General features: G+C 34.0%; 1 protein-coding gene across 1 annotated transcript in view; it reads left to right on the forward strand.

Annotated features, from left to right (window-relative positions):
- Positions 1-225: 225 nt before the first annotated feature.
- LOC115876316 overlaps positions 226-19296 on the forward strand; it is a 46016-nt gene continuing 26945 nt past the window's right edge. Inside the window, exons 1-2 of the mRNA XM_030892052.1 lie at positions 226-347; positions 10540-11459. Of these exons, the coding sequence (XP_030747912.1) occupies positions 308-347; positions 10540-11459 (960 nt within the window). The 5' untranslated portion in view covers positions 226-307. The remainder of the gene's footprint in view (positions 348-10539; positions 11460-19296) is intronic.

The following is a 19296-nucleotide window of genomic DNA, read 5'->3' on the forward strand; positions in this document are numbered from 1 at the left end:
TTTTCCTAAACACATACATAAAACCAATCAATATTTCGTAATTTAGGATAATTTTTATTTTTAACGTATCTTCTGTCGCCCACTGTATATCTCGGGCCTATTGCTTAGTTACCGGAGAGTTCATCAAGTCCTACCGTTCTTCCATTTAACTGTCGCTGTCGCTCTTTTGTTGTTGTTTGTTTATTTATTTATCTAATGTCATCGAATGCCATCTGTGACATTGTCTCGTTAAAGAAAATCGTACTTGGTCGTTGTTCTTCGAGGTCTTCTCTGTGTGCGTTTCAACGCTTTTGCGGTAGAACCATTTATGAAGAAGAACCATCAAGGTTCCAGTTGGTTCGTCGAAGGTGAGTCATTTTACATAAATTTATTATGTTCTTTTTGTTGGACACAATCTTCTGGTTGTTTGATAAAATTGATAATTCGTTTGGAGTAGATTTAGATTATAGTTTTTTAATGTCGTATTATTGAAATTATTTGTGATCTTCGGTAATGAGGAAATTATGTAAATATGATTAAAATTCCATCTTTCTTTATCTCTTCAAGGATATCACTGGGTTCGAAAACCAATAAAATTTCAATAAAGAGTCTCAAGAGATACGAAGAGTTGACCTTATGCGGTCTTTGTAAATAGTGAACTCTGTTATGCAATAAACTAGTATTCGTGTACAGGGTGGCTCAAATTCGACGCTCATCATTGGGATTTCGGAAACCGTAAGAGATACAGGATCGGTTAAATGGAGGCAAAGTTACGCAATTTGATGCTCAATAAAATGCCGTATTGCATTTTTATTTTTATTTTTTTGGCGTAAAATATTCTGGTGATGGAATTTTCTGTACTCAACGTCGGCAAATATCAAAGTGACTATATATAGTGTTTTAAGAGTGATGAAAGGATTTAATTAAATTGAAAAAAAATCAGGTCCGTATTTAAAAAAATGAAGTTGATGATGGTCACCAGAAGCCGAAACGTCAGAGTCAATATTTAATCACACAGAGTTATAGAGCAGAAACAGTGGCCATGAAAATGTGTTTTTCATTTTAAGTTATCTTAACAAATAAAGCCAGGAAACAATAAAAAACAAAATTTGGGATTTGATTTTTTTTAAATGGAATCCACATTTTTCTTATTTTTTTACTTATAGTCAACGTCAAAAATAAAGGTCTAACTTCAATGACTTCTAGTAGCTATCCTTATTATGTAGGTTACGGTATACTATAATTAGATTTGTGTCAAAGATAGGTTCATTTTCTTCTTTAATGTTCCCGTTTAACACTGAATGGAGCATATAGGGACCCACTCGTCGTTAGGAACATATGATGGTACACAATGACAAGCCCCCAGGAAGCCTTGAACGACTAAACATCTGCGTTCAGATCATCTTCACACTGTTGTCAGATTGTTGAGGTCAATCACAATTATTCCACTATTTCGTTCTCCTTATACTCCGGAAAAGTTTTCATACACTATAACTGGTTTTTAGAACATACGAAAAATGTATTATATAGATAGTTCTTTATAGTAATACTAGCGTGTACCCGTCACTTCGTTCGCGTCGAATTAACCATTTGTAATGGTGATGATAAAGCAAAGTAAGAATTTCCATTAACATACAAACTGGATAAAATTTTCTCACATTTATGTCAGCATGAGAAAAAACAATATGGCGATATTATCACAATAAGCTTTTTACGTTAAGCAGTTTAAGCAGAATCGTGGTTAATCAATTACCTACCCAACTTTTTGGAACACCTTGTATGATTTTTTAAAAAATTTCAAAATATGCAAAAAAACAAAATAAATTATACGTGTCCAAGCGTTTTCCCGAAAGACTAACCGTTTTTTAAATAACAAATATTGTAATATTTGAGGGGCGTTTTCACCAGGGTTGTTAAGTTGTTTATGAAGCAAAAAACTACGCGTAATTTTTTGTATTAACTACGTTTTAAAATTTTAAAAACTACCTTCAAAAACTACACAAAATCTACTTTAAAAACTACCTACAAAAAATATAGTAAAACATAAACAATTTAGATTTTAAACAAAAAACAAGCCAAATTCTTATTATGGAAGTATGAAGTTATATTATATTTGTATAAGTTAAACAACATCAGAAAAAAAAAGACAATTTTTTTTCAACAAAAGTGTATTTTCTATGAAATACAAAGTAATATTGAACACAAAATAAACTATAAATTCTTATGGAGAAATTCTCCATAGACATTCTACAGGAGAATATAATAAAGGTAGGTATATCTTTAAAAAACAGTACTGGTATATAAAACATAACACTTCCAACCATTTTTAATTACTAAGTATCAAAAATATCACATAATAAGGGACAAATTCACAAAATATATTTTTTTGTTCTTAATTTTTTTTTGTTGATAAATTGATTGATAAATATGATTTTTTATTTCTTAAACTGATTAACAAACAAAGTTTTTAGGTTATTTTTTCACTGTTATTTTAAAAAACTACATTAGTTACATAAACTAAGCATTTACTACTCGACATTTAAAAAACTACTTGTGACATGTAGTAAATGTAGTTTATTAAATACTACGTGTAGTTTAACAACCCTGGTTTGGTTGTGAATTTGAGATTCGAGAAACCCCTCCTTATCGAACCTCTACACCCCACAGTCAATTCGTTTCCCAAAAACCAGTTTTAAACGTCAAGCAGTTTAAGCAGAATCGTGATTACTCAATGGTCATATTTTATGAAATACCCACACAAAATAAAATATACATACGTGTTTAAGAGTTTTTCCGAAAAACTCACCAGTTTTTAAATGAAAAATATTCTAATGTTGTGGTTTCACAACCCTTAGAATTCGAGTTTCGAAAAATCCCTTCTTATCGAACCTATACACCCTAGAGTCAATCCGTTTTCCAAAAATCAGCTTTTTACGTCAAGCGCTTTAAGCAGGATCGTGATTAATCAATGACCAGATTTTTCGAAACACCCTGTATACATTTTTAAAATTTTTTTAAATATGTAAAAAAACAAAATGAAATATACGTGTTTAAGCGTTTTTTCGGAAACTTGGCCGTTTTTTAAATGAAAAATATTGTAATATTTGAGGGGTGGTTTCACCCCCTTGGAACTGGAATTTCGAAAAATCTCTTCTTATCGAACCTCTACACCCTAGAATCAACCTGTATGCCAAAATTGAGCTTCTTGCGTTGAGTTGTTTGAGCAGGATCGTGATTAATCAGTGAGTCACTTAAAGATTTTATTAGTATAGATTGATAATTTTAGGTATGGGTCAATCAGAAATGATTGACAAACATACCATAAGTATTGACGACATTATATTGGATTTGGGAATTCGTGGGAATTTTTAGAAAAAGCGCGAAATTTTGACCGCCTTCGTGGGAAATTCTATTTCAGGAAGTTGGCAACATTGTTTGGGACACTCTGTACATCGACTGATAGTACTAACTCTTCGAAAACTATACTTTTCTTGGTCTATGGACTAATTATTACCTATTTAACCTTTGACCTGCCTTGAAACATACAAAAAGCGCTTCTATACGTATGTAGGTACATACGCGTACCGTACACAAAGTACGACCTTTGGTTACATAATTAAATATGTGCTCTTGTGTCGCACAGCCAAAGTAGCTTTTTTCTGTGGCTACAGTAACGAACACTTTATATTAGGGATGGGTCGTTTAAAGAAAAACATCGATATGTGTCGTATCGATATTTTTTATAATATCGATATTTTCATATATCGAATTTCCGGGTTTTTATTTCTTTTAATACCTGTACAATGAGATTTGTTTGTGACATTTGACATTGAATTCTAAAGTAAGTGCTTAAGAATCACAGTTCTTGTTTTTTAAACATTGTGTTTCATTTCCACTAAAACTGTTTTAAACAAAAAAAAACAAAAACAAACACAGTTTGTTTAAGAAAAACGTATTTAAACTAGGTGTACTGATTTTTTCTGTATCGATAATTTCGTAAAAAATCGATATTTTAGATAAGTATCGATAATTTGGAACATCCCTAACACTTTTTATCGTCAGTTTACTAATGAACCATAAGTATTTCTAATACGCTAAAATAGAGTCTTTTAGTGTTAATATTCGTATTTTTTAACAAGGTAATGTTGATTAGTCATTCGCATGTTTAAAAGAAAGAACGCGCTGTTTAAAATATTAATTATAAAAGGTTCGTGCAATGCAAATTGTTGCTTCTGTTTTAAGTAAAGAATCTACTGAATTAACCAGGACCCAGCATTACGTTTTTTTCAAACATTCCTCTACAAATCATAGAACATTCTTGCTATAAACCAAATATTTCGGTATATCTATTGTTATTTTTCTTTGCCGATACGGAATTTATAATAATTTACGTATTTAAGCGGTCACGAGGACACGCGAAGACACCTATAAAGCCGATTCTTCCATCGGGGGGTCAGAAGCCAAAAGGCAATCGAAATTAACACACAATGAACGTTAAATGGACTCTTATTGGCCTTCTTTAATATTATTCGTCGCGTTCTTCGTCCTATATATCCGTTAATCTTTTTCGATTGTTGTTAATTCTTTTTCGAAAAATGATTCGACAAAATTCCGAAATGTGCATAAACATATTTGTTGTACGTTGTCTAATTAAAAAAACTTGTATTATTTAACTGTTTTTATAAGAATTAGCTCAATGTACCTTTATTTTGAAGAAGAAACTCACGATATTACTAAATATTCTTCAAACTTTGACAAATTTATAGTAAATTATGTATAATAGTAAAATATAATTATGTTTCTGTTAGTTTAAACTTTTTTTTAGTTTAAAAGTTTTGTGATACTTTAGCTTAAACATTTTTACTAGCAGACTTTGCAGCCAAAAATGGTTCTTTTAGAACCTCTTTTAGTGTACAAGATAGCTTAATAGCCGTTGTAAAAAAACTCATCGCAATATTTTGAGCGGTTTATGTCTCTTAAGTGATGTTAAGGAGGTGAGTTTTGTTGATGGTAAATAATAACTGTTTATATTTTTATTATTAATTCATTTTTGTTTTCTAAAATATTTTGATTAAAAGAAAATACGTAAGAGTGGGCAACGCTGTGCCGGTCAAGCTTAATCACGTGACTTAAAGTTTATTTGGTATGATCTACAGGGTCCGGCAATAGTGCGTCGGGCATCTGTATTCTACGAAGAAGTATTTTCCTGAAATACATCCTAGTACATACTTTAAGTCTGCACTTGAACAAAATTCCCAAGTTTTTTATTCTAGGAGCTACAGTTCGACGCACTTTTGCCGGACCCTGTATATGTTTCAATCATTCTTCAATGAACTATACAATATTACGTATACGTTTATCTTATAAATAGTATATCAATGTAGTTTGTTTCTTTTTAATAGATTCAAAATTAAAATCAATTAGCAGCAATTTCTTGAGTCTTATCATCATCGGCTCTTAGTGACTGAGGCGTCGCTCGTAAGTACATCTAGCATTGATCTGTTAAAAGTTTAAAAGTCTGTTACACAAGTAAATCATCGAGAATAACCTTGAAATAATTTTATGACTGACGATTTTCCATCGTGCCATCTCTCTCGCTTTTCGTACGTCTGCATGTGACTTGTTTATTTGCCAAGTCTTCGACTAACCAATTTGCAGCAACATAAGATCGCAGAAAAAAATAATATACACATAGGAAAGTGAAAAAATACATGCATCAGGCGTATACCTAGTGTTCTGAGTCATGAAATTTTTAAAGTTCTTATTAAAAAGAACAATGGGTAGTTTATATTTTTATATGTCTTTTTCGTGGGTATTAAAAAATATTACTAAGTTTTTTTATGAAAATAATTTCTATATCTTTGTAGCGAAGTAATTTTTGCTCTTTTATGTAAAAACTTAATTGTCTTAGTATCGATTTACTTGTACAGGATGTCTCAAAATCAAACCTCATCACTGGGATCTCGAAATCTAGAAAAAAATACGATGGAAGCAAAGTTACGCTATTTGATGCCGATCAAAGTGCCATTTTAAAAGATTAAATATTTTGAATACGGAAACTGTAGGTCGCACAACTTTCAATGAAACAAAATTTGCTGGGAATAACCATGAGAGGTCGTAGAAGAATAGAGTGGATACGACAAAAGTCCCAAGTAATAAATGCCATTCACAGAACCAAATCCCTCAAATGGCAATGGGCCCTGATTGATAAAATGGGCAAGGACACCTGGCAAGAAGAACGACCAACAAAAATTACAGCATGATACCTACGAGGAATTAAGAGACCTAGAAGAAGACCGAGCCTGAGATGGGACCATGCTATTAAGGTGCGTATTCACTATCCGAACGAACGAACGAATGTTCATTCGTTCGTTCGGTAGTAGTATGGACGGGACCGGATTTTAAAACCAAACGAAAACACCTTAACCCATTCGTTTGCGAACGCCTTTGATGTACCGACTCGGTCGAATTGTACAGTGACAATTTTAGTTTCTGAGGTACCAATGATGAGGCTCGACTTTGGGACACCCTGTATAGTAATCTGAAATAAATATCACCATTCACGACTAGTAATGTAGTACAAATTTTTCAGCTAGGCGTTGTTCTTTTTAATTCTCTTTTTTTCAATACACGTCAGTAAATAATAATGAATCAGTGAGAGTTATATAACCTATCATTCTTCGTCGAATAAAAAAAACTCCGTGCAATTGGCTGTGCAAAGGCAGATTCACGTTCGCGATCAAGGTCACGAGAAATGGACGCGAAAAAAAAACAGCGAACATCGCGAGATTTATATGCATATAAATGCGTTTTCGATGTGGAGCATATATGGGTGAATAATATTATATGAATGAAAAAAATGCATTTTTTTAAATTATTGTTGTTTTTATTCTTCGAGAGGAAATCAAGAGAAGTCGGTGTGAGTCATTTAAATTATAATTATAATGTGTCTGATTCCCGGTAAATGAAATTAATATTATTTATTTTAGTATTATTTTATAAGAATTTTACGATGAAAGGACTTTATGCAATTCTGAAAATACATTTCTTGGTATTATTTTATTCAGAATATTACACAAATTTCACATAATACATACAGTTCACACCAAATAAACTTTTAGTCCCGTGATTAAGCTTCACCGGCACAGCATTGCCCACCTTTATATACAGGGTTGTTCACCACATGCGACACGGAGTATTGTAGCTAAACGATTAGATTTTTAGAAATTGTAAGTTTTGGGTTCGTTGAAAGAATATTAGAGCTACAATTTAAAAATATTTTTACAAGATACAGAGTGTCCCAAATAAATAAAAAATATCAAAGTTGTATTTTTTTAAATGGAACACCCTGTATATTATTACATTTTTAGTATTAGAAACACTTATGGTCATATACTATACAACGTCAAATGTCACAAACAAATCTTATTGTGTAGGTATTAAAAGCATGCGGTGGCTGTGGCAACAATGCCGTTACCACTTTTCCATTCGTTAGCTCGTGCGTCACGTCCGTCACGGCCTTGAATTCAAACTCTCATATACTTTTTCGTTAGACAATACTTAAAGTATATTATTGTCTGTTTCGCCAGCATTATATCAATAAATATTCACAAATGATCCTCTTTAATCTAAATATGTATACTGTTGATTAGTGGTCTTCGCGTCTTGTAACCTTCAGCGGTTCTGTTTGTTTAGCGGGACAGCTTTTTACATAACGATATGGAATAATAAATGATAATTATTTCTTTTTACATACGGCGATGATAATGGTCGGTGTCTGAATATTGTTCGTCGCGAAAAAAACGACGAAGATACATTAATTCGTGTGTTATCTGTAACCAAATTGAACTCTTTTATGTTCCTGTTTCAATGGAATTGAATAGAAGAATAAAAGACAGATAAAACTATGTTATAATCAGTAAAGAGTCTGGCTCACATAATTAGCATACATTATGAGTGGAATTATTGAAATACTTTTGTAAGTTTCTGTGTTACTGAAATATGCGGAGTCTATCACTTTTTTCCACTGCAAAAAGTTACAAAAACGGTTTGGTCTATTTCTTTCATGTAGGAATTTCTCAAGGAATACTTTTGCACGTAAGCCTATCTAAAGATGGTCATAATATTCCAGGCAGAAATAATGGCAATCCACTATTGTATATTATTAAAAATGTTGAAAAGATATTTTTTGACTCAAAAAAAATTGAAGAAAAATCTATAAAATTCATTAAAACCATTTTTTCGGTAGCGTGTTTGTTATAGATAGTTCTGTGCTGAATCTAAGGCTAAAGAAATTGTTTTAACAACTGCTGTTCATAGAGGAGCATCTGTTTATTACTAAAATAATTACACGCTTTAGGAATTCGGCCATGAAATAAACGCCGGTTACGTATTTCTCTTCCTCTTGGATGCCCAGCCTAAATGGACCCATTTTTATGTTCGAATTGGCACAGTGTGACGTAGAAATAGAGACCGAACACGTTCAGAGTAACACTAAAAAGTTTAGAGATCATAAGATAACAGAGAATACCTATAGAGTTTTGTTGTTAAAAAAATAACACAATATAATAACAAAATTGTGTGGTTATCTTTTGTGTACAATTTGTACCAAAATGAACTCGCCAGAAAGGTATAGGCATTATCTACAAGCATATATTTTGTATGCCCCTAAAAATGTACAGATATTTTTAAAAAATCATCATTTTGAAACTCACAGACATTTTTTTTAAACAATCAAATTCCAAGAAGTGTGAAAATGATGTTCTCTCTGATGTTACAATCTAATTTTATAAACAATTTCAACTTCTAGACACATAATTTTAACTATATCTGCTGCAGTTATATTAACAAAACTATAAAAATCACAGAATTCATCAGCATATAATTAAAATTAACCATTGATTATTCTAAATGTCATTTAGCGTGTCAAAGTGGCTGTGCCGATTTCAGACTCTACATTTCTTTGTCATTTTGACGTTTATATGTTCTGATATTGTAACTTTTCCTGCGGAGGTTGTCATTTGTGTTAATAACTGTTGTTTTACCTTTTAATTTCGATTTGATTTGTTCAGGTGGTTATTTAATCATTATAGAGAATTGTAAAAATACAAAGTTAAGAAGGACTTGTTACTAGGTAAGTGTTTTTTGAATTAATACATCTATCTAATAATATTCCAGATAATTCTTGGAGTTCTAAAACATTGTAAACAAAAATATAGCATATTATTTTATTAGGAGTAAAAAGACACTTTTTGGGGCGATGCTGTACGTTTGACATTACAGGCGAGATACAAAAGTTATTTTTACTCCGAACAGAACATGCTATTTTTTTTCAAACGCCATAAATAATTTTTACCACAAATAATATGAAAAGATTTAAAAGTAATACCTTGTATGTAATTAGATATCTAGAAACTATGGTTACGCTCGTTGAATTTGACACTTTATATCAGTTTAATAATATATTTTCGTACTTTTGTAGTTAGGCGTTAGTTAGGCGTAAAAGTGCTTTACTTTTATACCTAGGCTTAGGCGTTAAAATGACGTTTTTATATTGTTAACCACGTCGCAAAATCTAATACTTTTATGACAATTAAAAAAATATATATATATTTTAAAGTACTACAGAAGATAGAAGATTGGTGGATCCAATTTTTTTGAGTTAAAACATGTAAGTTAGTCTGCTTTGGCATCTTGGTCTTGTTGGAAGACTCTTGCAAGTCTGGTATTTTTAATAGATTTTTACTAGAAGCATTTTTCTACAGAGAAAATCAATAAAAAAAAATAAATAGTATTTTTAGTAGTTTAATGCAAAATCAAGAAAGAAATTACTAGAATGTTTGTCTGATGCATTATCTCTATTTTTCAATATATTATATTGAATTAGTATTTCTTTCTTTAAAATTTTATGCAATAGTTTGAAAAACACTATTTTTAATAAATAAAAACCATAATATTGAACAAATAAGTAATTCCGAATATTTTTTATCATTCCGAAATATGAACAAAATGCAAGACCGCAAAGGTTCACGTTTGGGACACTTTGGTACACTTTTTTTATACACCCTGTATAATAAAACAATTAATATGATTAATTTTTGAAATATTTTTATTAATTATTCTGCTTTGACAGCTTGGTCTTGTTGGAAGACTCTTGCAAATCTTGTATTTTTAATAGATTTTTACTAGAAGCATTTTCTACAGAGAAAATCTTTAAATAAATAGTATTTTCAGTAGTTTAATGCAAAATCAAGAAAGAAATTACTAGAATGTTTGTCTGATGCATTATCTTTATTTTTCAATATATTATATTGAATTAGGTATTTCTTTCTTTAAAATTTTATGCATTAGTTTAAAAAACACTATTTCTAATAAATAAAAACCATAATATTGAACAAATAAGTAATTCCGAATATTTTTTATCATTCCGAAATATGAACAAAATGGTTCACGTTTGGGACATTTTGGTACACTATTTTTTATACACCTTGTATAATAAACAATTAATATTATTAACTTTTGAAATATTTTTATTAATTATTATTGTTTTGCGGTTTGCAGGTGAGCGGGTTAGCATGTCAGTAGCGCCTTCTCTGGTGCACCATCACTTCCTCTCAGCCCTCTGCGACGACAACGCTCCTACTCCGCCGTCCGACGCCGACGACGTCTCCAGCCTCGACGCCGACGTCGCTCCCCACTATCCCCCCCTCGACGACAAAGAGCAGCAGCCAACAGTGCCGCTGCCCGACTGCAAAGTGCGCCGCAACTACACGTGCCCAGTCTGCGACTTCTTCACGCAGAACCCGCGACGCTACCTCTACCATCTACGCGATGACCACGGCCACAAGCTGAAGATCTACGAGTGCCCCCACTGTCTCTACGCTTCGAAACACTACCAGAAACTGCTCAGACACTCCAGGATGGTTCACGGCGACTCAAACTCCGACCAGAAACCTTTCCCAGTAGATAGTGTCTTCGTTAAGCTCGAAATCAACGACCCTGATGATGTAATTGAAGAAGAACCCTCTTCTTCTTTCAAGTGTTCGCTGTGTTCCTTCACCACTCGAAGCAAGCCAGCCTTCAACCGACACGAGCGCGAGGAACACCTAAAAACAAAATTCTTTCGGTGCTCAAAGTGTACCTACGTCACGCATATTAAGGCTCGCTACACGAAGCACGTGAAGTACCACTCGATGCCGATGATCAAGTGCGACATGTGCGACTTCCGCACGCCGTACAAGTGGAACCTGGACAGGCACTGCAAGAACCACAACGGACAGGGCGCGTTCAAGTGTTCGGCCTGTAATTTCACGGCGGATATTAAGCAAAGTTTGACGGTGCACGAGACCAATCACCACCTGCCTCCCGTGGGGCAGGCCGCGGGGTTAGGTGTGGGGAGGAGGAGGAACAAGGTTGGGGCTAGTGATACGACAGCGGCGGAGGAGGGTGCTAGTGGGGAGCAACAGGAGGCTGTACCTCAGGTGAGTGTTTTTTTTGTATTTTTCTGGTGTTTTGGTACGGTTCATTTCCGGTTACGTAACATTTCCTGGGTTTTTTTTCTTATACAGGGTGTCCTAAAATTAATTCCAAGTGTTTTAGGGGTGGTAGATCTGGCTAAAAGAAACATTTTTTCTCTTTACCGTTTTTCAAAAAAGTCCAAAATAACCGAGTTATTTTACTTTGAAAATTTCCAAAAAAATGCTTTTTTGTTTAAATTTTGGAAACCACTGGATCTTTTCTGGATTTTCTTTTATGTAATTTAATCTACACCTATGTTGCCATATTATCAAGAAATTACGTTTTTTAACTTATACCTAAAAAAAATTCCAAATTTTCAAATTTCTTTTTCACAAAAAAACCTCATAGGCATATTTGTGAGACAGAAATATACTACCAGTTAAAATCCTTGCACTTATTTCTGGGACACTCTGTATAAATTATTTTCGGGTGTTTCGTGAAGAGCATGGGTGTTAAAAAGAGCACCCTGTTAAAAAAATGGTCTCAAATTGTAATCAATGAACTGATACATACCTCTAATATACCGGGCGTTTAAAAAAATATGTGTTATCTCTCGTGGGGAGATTCCTCAAATAAAAATAAGATATATTTTTTATATCGATATATGTCCGATTCTACTTTGTTTCGTTGCTAGAGGGGGTTAAAAGCTTAATTTTTCTTTATTTATTATAATTTTTTTCCAAGTGCTTTTAACGATTCAAATGAAATTTTGAGGGTGAAGGTTACTATACACCATAGACGTGCATAAGGATTACTGACTTTTTTATCTTGTTAGCAAAATTGTATGTGCCGTTTAAGGTCGATCAAAAAGTTGTATTTTGTTGTCCATCTATTGTCCGTTCTTCTCGCCAGGTGTCCTGCCCAATTGCCATTTGAGGGATTTGACTCTGTGGATGACTTCTATTACCTGGGTCTTTTGTCGTATCCACTCTATTTTTGGTTATTCCCAGCATATTTCATTTCATCATTTATAATCAATCATAAATCGGAGATTATGTACTTTTCTTGACGTACAACGTCGCATCACCAAATCCTGACGCGACAATACAATAATAACAAATTGACTCATTCAGTTTGTTTACAAATTTATTTAATTTTTCCAACACATATACTAAAACTCTTCACAGAGAATATTAAAGAAAATATTAAAAATCAAATTCCCAATTATTTTTTAACCGGTTATTATAACTTATTAAATAATATATACATTTTTAGTCACAAATCGCAAATGCATCTGGCTTGCGTCTTTATGTTAAATGACACGTCACAATATCCTGACGTCACCGCGACGATGCATCAATAACATCAAACGAAACAGCTTGTTTACGAGGTTATATAATTTTTCCGATGCACACAGTATTAAAGCATTCAATTCAACGAGAGATATACATTAGGTACCTACTATTCGAAGATTTCTTGGACGTCAAAGAGTTTTTTCCAATAATTAGTTTTGTCATCTATATACCAGGTGTTTCTTAAATAAGCGCAAATATATGTATATTTGGCAGTTTTAGATCAAGTATAATATCTTCAGTTTTATTTTTTAAGTAAAAATTTTCCTTATTCTAGAAACAGATGTTACGTCTGATATGATTTATAAAGACCTAAAAACAAAGAGAATACCACGACGAGCGACATAGTTATTCTTTCTAATTAGATATAATTGATCATTGTTAAAAGAATTTCTGTGATGTAATCTAAGACACACACACACACATACGTATATTATTTGTTTATTTGTCATCAAAATTGAACGAGACCTTGATACGTACTAAAAATCTTCATAATTAAGTTAAGATCGTTAGAGACAGACCTACTATCAATTATTGTTAACGACAGTATATAGACGAAAGATTATTAATATATATTATTATTTCGCAATTTTTTTATAATTTTTTTACCAATAAAAATACATAAAATGTATTTAGGTATACATTCTAATATTACAGACTTTTTAATAGCACAAAAATGGAAATAGTAGAAGAATACCGGGTGTTGCATCGTCGAGCGGGACATAGGAAATCCCATGTAAATTTTAATGGGGTCAGTTATTGGCTTCCCTAATTATTTTAGAGAATAATTCTATTTAGGTTTATTGAAGAGCACTGAAACCCATGAGCACCAGTCAAGGTAAAAGATAACTGTCAAATGAAGTTGTCATTTCAGAAATTTATCTATTTAGTGCTTTATTATTATTATTAAAAACTCATACCTACATCGAAAATATTAGCCATGAATTACACTACCGAAGAAAAAGTATTGATGATTAAATGGTATTATCAAGGAAATAGTTATCAAAAGGTGTCGGACATGTTTGCTGCTCTGTATCCGAATAGACCGATACCTGGAAATCTACAATCGCAAGGAATATCCAGAGATTTCAGACCAAAGGTACCCTAACAAATAACTGCAGATGTGAAGCAAGGCAGGAACAAAGAGAAGATGCAAGAAATGATACCGACTTGGAAGTATTATTGTGCGTGGAAGATAACGATGGAAAGATCAGCACAAGGAAACTTGAGGATGAAATAGGAATAGATCACACTACAGCGTTTCGAATTTTGAAACGACATAAATATTATTCCTTCAAATATGAAAAGCACCAAGAGCTACGAGATGGGGACGAAATACGGCGGCAGGCGTTTTGTTTTTAAAAAAACATATGTTTCACTGACGAATGCACGTTTACCTTAAATAATGAACCCAATGTTCAAAATTATCGATATTGGAACAAAGAAAACCAACACAGGTTTGTCGAAACAAGGACGCAATATCCACAGAAAGTAAATGTTTGGGCGGGGATATTCGGACACAATATTATCGGGCCATTATTTCTTACGCGAAATTTAAATGCAGAATATTATTTGGAACTACGCGAAAATCGTATTTTACCTGCTTTACATGATGCCGCTAGTGAAAATCAGAAAGTTTGGTACCAAATGGATGGCTGCCCGGCACATAGTACCCTGGCTGTTCGGAAATATTTAGACAATAGTTTTAACGGAAACGTTATTGGCCTAAATCATACAGTAAATTGGCCAGCAAGGTCTCCTGATATTTCGCCAAATGATTTCTTTCTCTGGGGTTATTCAAAAACCAGGATATACAAGGATAAAAAATACCCAAATCTAGACGAGTTAAAAAATGCTATTTCTGCCGAATGCAATAGAATTTCAGTTTACCAACTAGCGAATGTAAGAAGAGAATTTTATGATCGCCTGGGTTATTGTCTAGCATTCGATGGAGGAATATTTGAACATCTTCTTAAATCCTAAAGTTCTAACAATTTAATAGTACCTAAATTAATACGTTATTGAATATTGTAATAATTCTATAATTAACCTTGTAATTGATTTCTTTATTTTAATTCAATTCATATTAATTTGTATTTATAAATACATCTTTAAGATTTCCGATCTAGGAATGAGTTTTCAATAATAATAAAGCACTAAATAGGTAAATTTCTGAAATGACAACTTTATTCGACTGTTATCTTTTACCTTGAATGGTGCTCATAAGTAAATACAGGGCCATAAGAAAGGAGAAATATTTAAAAAGAAATCGGCGATAACTCGTAAACGGGCTATTCATACGTGCTCTTCAATAAACCTAAATAGAATTATTCTCTAAAATAATTAGGGAAGCCAATAACTGACCCCATTAAAATTTACATGGGATTTCCTATGTCCCGTCCGACGATGCAACACCCGGTATACCTACTAATTTATAAACTTTTTTAATAAATAAGTGACAACCTGGCATTTTGCTGTTCATACATGCTTCGTATATCTTGGATACCTTCAATTTTTACATTATTATTTGTCTCAGTGAATTTTTTCGAGACATTTACTAGTTCTATTAATTTTAATATCTATAGTTCCGTCCCAGGAATTAGGAAAGAAGCGAAATAACATCAATCTGTTTGTCTTTTTCCGTTCTTGTGCGCAATGCTGCAAGTTTTATAGTAATCAACAAGTTCCAGCGACGTGTTCCACTCTTTCTATTGCTTTAAATAGCTCTTGCGGTGCCAAATAGGTCAAGTTAAGTTAAATTCTATCTATTTAGTTTGTTCGAAACCACACACACGCGGTTCATGCAGTGACAACTGAGCTTTTGACATTTTTATTCTTTTTCATCTGTTGGAAGGTTGCTAGATCTTGTTAATTTGTAAAACATCTGACGATTTTTTGGGTTCAAATGGAATACTAATCTATTTATCACTATTTTGAGAGAAAATGTGATTTTATAATATGATATCACTTATGTAGTTTATAGTTTATTAGCAGAATGAGAGATCATAAAACACAGGAAGTGTGTGAAATATATTTTTATTTTATTTAATTTTATTTTATATCTTTTTATTTCGCTGGTCTAGCTACTGTTGAAATAGCTTTTCTTGAAGTAGCGATGTAAATGAACAACGTAATTCCCAAGCGTAGTCTGAAGGTGCTAAAATACCGACAACTCTAAAAATAATCTTGTATTAAAACAATCATCTTTTTACTTAAACGTATCGCATATGGACTCTTATTATACAGAACCAGCTATCCATCAGATTTAAGACTGCAATTTTATTGCAATAAATATGCATTTTTGCGAGCTTTATATAAATAACAAATTATCTGAATTTAAAGAAATTTAATGCTAGTCAAAAATACGTCATAAAACTACAGAAATAAGACCAAGAAAAGTATATTGAGATAGTCAATTGTATGAGAGAGGGTTTCTTGAGTCTCTGTCTTGAGTTATAACTCATCATACAGTCTCAGAGCTTTGTCAAAATCCAGTCCCTGAGACGGCTTTACAGAGCTATTATTGGTGGGGTGGCTTTATTTTCTTTGCCTGATTTGTTCAGCTTCTCTAGGCATTCTTTGACCAACTTCGATTGATAGTTATTGAGATTAAGGCTGAGAGATAGATAGTTATTGAGATTAAGGCTCTGGGAAATAGGACAGAAACAGAACACTTAAAGATGGGAGATTCCATCGGAGGATCTCTACTCCAAATGAGATCGGACCAAATGACCCCTCTTTATCACTACCACAAACAATTCGAGGTGAACAAAACGAATCGAGGAATGTGGACAGATATTATATTCCTTCAGGATGGACTAACCTGGTATACAGACGGGTCAACGACTCCTGAAGGAACAGGAGCTGGAGTATTTGGGGAAATACCAAGGGCAAGCCTCCTTTTCCTTGGGTAAACACTCAACCGTATTCCAGACAGAAATCTTGTCCATTCTACAATGTGCGAGAGAAAACAATAGAAGAGCTTATTCAGGTAAGCTCATCAATATATGCTCAGACAGTCAGGCGGCACTTGGGGCGCTTATGAACCCAAAGGTATCGTCGAGACTCGTCTGGGAATGCCTGGGTGAACTGGGAGCTCTGGCACGAAGGAAGAGAATTAAATTATTCTGGGTGCCAGCGGCATCCAAGGCAACGAAAAAGCCGATGAGCCAGCTAGGCAGGGATCATCGGCATCCTATCTTGGTCCAGAGCCAGTACTGAGAATACCTAAATGTATGGCCCATAGTGCACTAAAACTCTGGATCAGGGAAAAGCACAATGTCCATTGGAGAAACAGACAGGGGCACAGGCAGTCAAGTCTTTGCTGCAGACTCTGCGATAAAGATCCTGAAACAGCGGAGCACATAATATGTCATTGCGAGGCTCTGGATCGCAAGCGACACTCTTTATTTGGGAAAGCTAGGCTAGAACCGGAGGAACTATGCTCCCATCTTATCAAGGACCTGCATCAGCTAGTGCAGGGCACAGGGATAAGAGAATGGGTGCAGATATAGAAGGGAGACAAACACAATAGGCCTCACAGATCGCAGTGTTTTCGTTGAGTGTCGCATTTGTCCACTATAGATCAATAACGTTTAACTGATTCACAACGTTTTGATTAGATAACAGTTTTTTTGTGCCGATTAATCACCGTAGAGGCTATATAGATACTTCATTATATACCCAAAAGGAAAATGCAATCAAAATAGGGGATTGCTGAGGGGAAAATGGTCATCAATCAAAGTTTCAAACAGATATATATCCTATTCTGTTTGACTCCTTACACCAGAGTGACATTTTTCGTCAAAGCATCGGCGTTGCGTCTACGTCTTTGAACATCTATGACCCACTTTTGTACATCGATGCATACGGTACAGCGCATAATAAATGCACTATTATATCTCATCGGCCGGGTGCAGTAAACATTCGAAAAATGGAGCGTAGAAAGAGAGACAGAGTAGGAGAGCGCTAGAGCGCGAGAGATGGCTAGATAACGAGGTCAAGTCCTTCCTAGAATAAAACCGGGTCCTGGAATAATTTGGCAAGAGCTTACTTAAGACATGGTCTATTTTTAAGCTCAAAAACGCGAAGAACGCGTAAGAAGTGAGGCGGCCAAGCAGCCACACGCCGACAAACAGCGCGAAAATAACGGCGTTTATTATTAGAAAGACGAAATCGCTAGGCTGGATTCGGTGCTCTCTGCCAGAACATCGACACCTACCCACCTCAGAACAGGAAGAAGCCCGCCGTTCCTGCACTTATACGGCCGCCAAACGAAGGAAAATCTTGCGCTTGCCAAAAACCGTTCAATACCTGGCTTACAGTTCAAGCATTGTTCTATTTTTTTATTCTACCACGTTTTTGTAGTGCCTAACATGAAGGTCTCTCGATATAAGGAAAGTTTTATGGATCAGTAAGAACTTGGGAACAAATTAGTCACAAAAAGGAAGACCTGGAATGGGAATCTGCATTCGCCGTTGTTTCTCAGCTTCAGCCTACTGAGGTGTTCGTTGACAGTTCAGGAGACAGTGTCCTGTTAGAAACCCCGTGACAATGTGAAAATTGTTTTTACGTAAATCAAGGAAAACCTTTGATTTTTCTCGGTGGTAAGTTCTGAGGAACTTTTTCGAGTGTCTTAGACCGTTGGAGGACACCTATTCCAAGTAACGGATGGAGTCTTCCTGGTTCTTCAGTTCCGCTTTCAGTTGGTTCCCGTCTGGAAAACAGAACGGTTCTGGATAGTTAGCGGAGTGTTCGCTCTTTTTCTAGCTAGATCATTTGATTTTTCATTGCCTTCTATCCCTTGGTGAGCAGGCACTCAGAGTAGGAGGACTTTATTTTCTTTGCCTATTTTGTTGAGCTTCTCTAGGCATTCTTTGACCAACTTTTTCTTTTTCAATTTCCTGTTTTCGACAGTTCCTATCTAAGATAAATTGTACGCATCTTTCGATAGCGTAAATTTCTGCCTGTAGGATACTGGAGTAGGTGCCTATTGGTTCGGAGTATTTAGTTTTCGGCCTAAATACCCCTGTCCCTGCTTTGGTTCTGGAAGCATCAGTATACCACGTTATAGCATGGTCTTTTACATGCTGAGTAAGCGTTTCTTCCTTCCAATCCTTTTTATTACTCAATACTACAGTGAGGTATTTCTCAAAGTTGTAAATTCTTGGTATGTCATGTCATCCACTGGGAGTTGGAGAAGTGGAATTTTCTTTTTGAGGGTGTTCCAAGCCCCTGATCTGAAAATTCTCCCAGTACTGTTTTCGTCAATGATCATTCTAATCATTGTCGCAACGGTATAAGACACTCAAATAGATTTCTCATTACTTACGACCGAGTTTTTGATAATTTTTAGTTCAAAGGGAATAACGAAACTCGAAATCATCACCAATAGTAATTTAACATTATTAAATATAACAATATAACAATTATTTTATAACTTATTTAAATTAAATTTAAAGAGTAGAATTTCTTTGTTTTGGCTTGTGAAACGTGGTTTTATTAACGT

This window comes from Sitophilus oryzae, unplaced genomic scaffold, assembly GCF_002938485.1.
Source record: "Sitophilus oryzae breed Bouriz unplaced genomic scaffold, Soryzae_2.0 scaffold_1430_pilon_pilon, whole genome shotgun sequence".
In the NCBI taxonomy this organism is placed as follows: Eukaryota; Metazoa; Arthropoda; class Insecta; order Coleoptera; family Curculionidae; genus Sitophilus; species Sitophilus oryzae.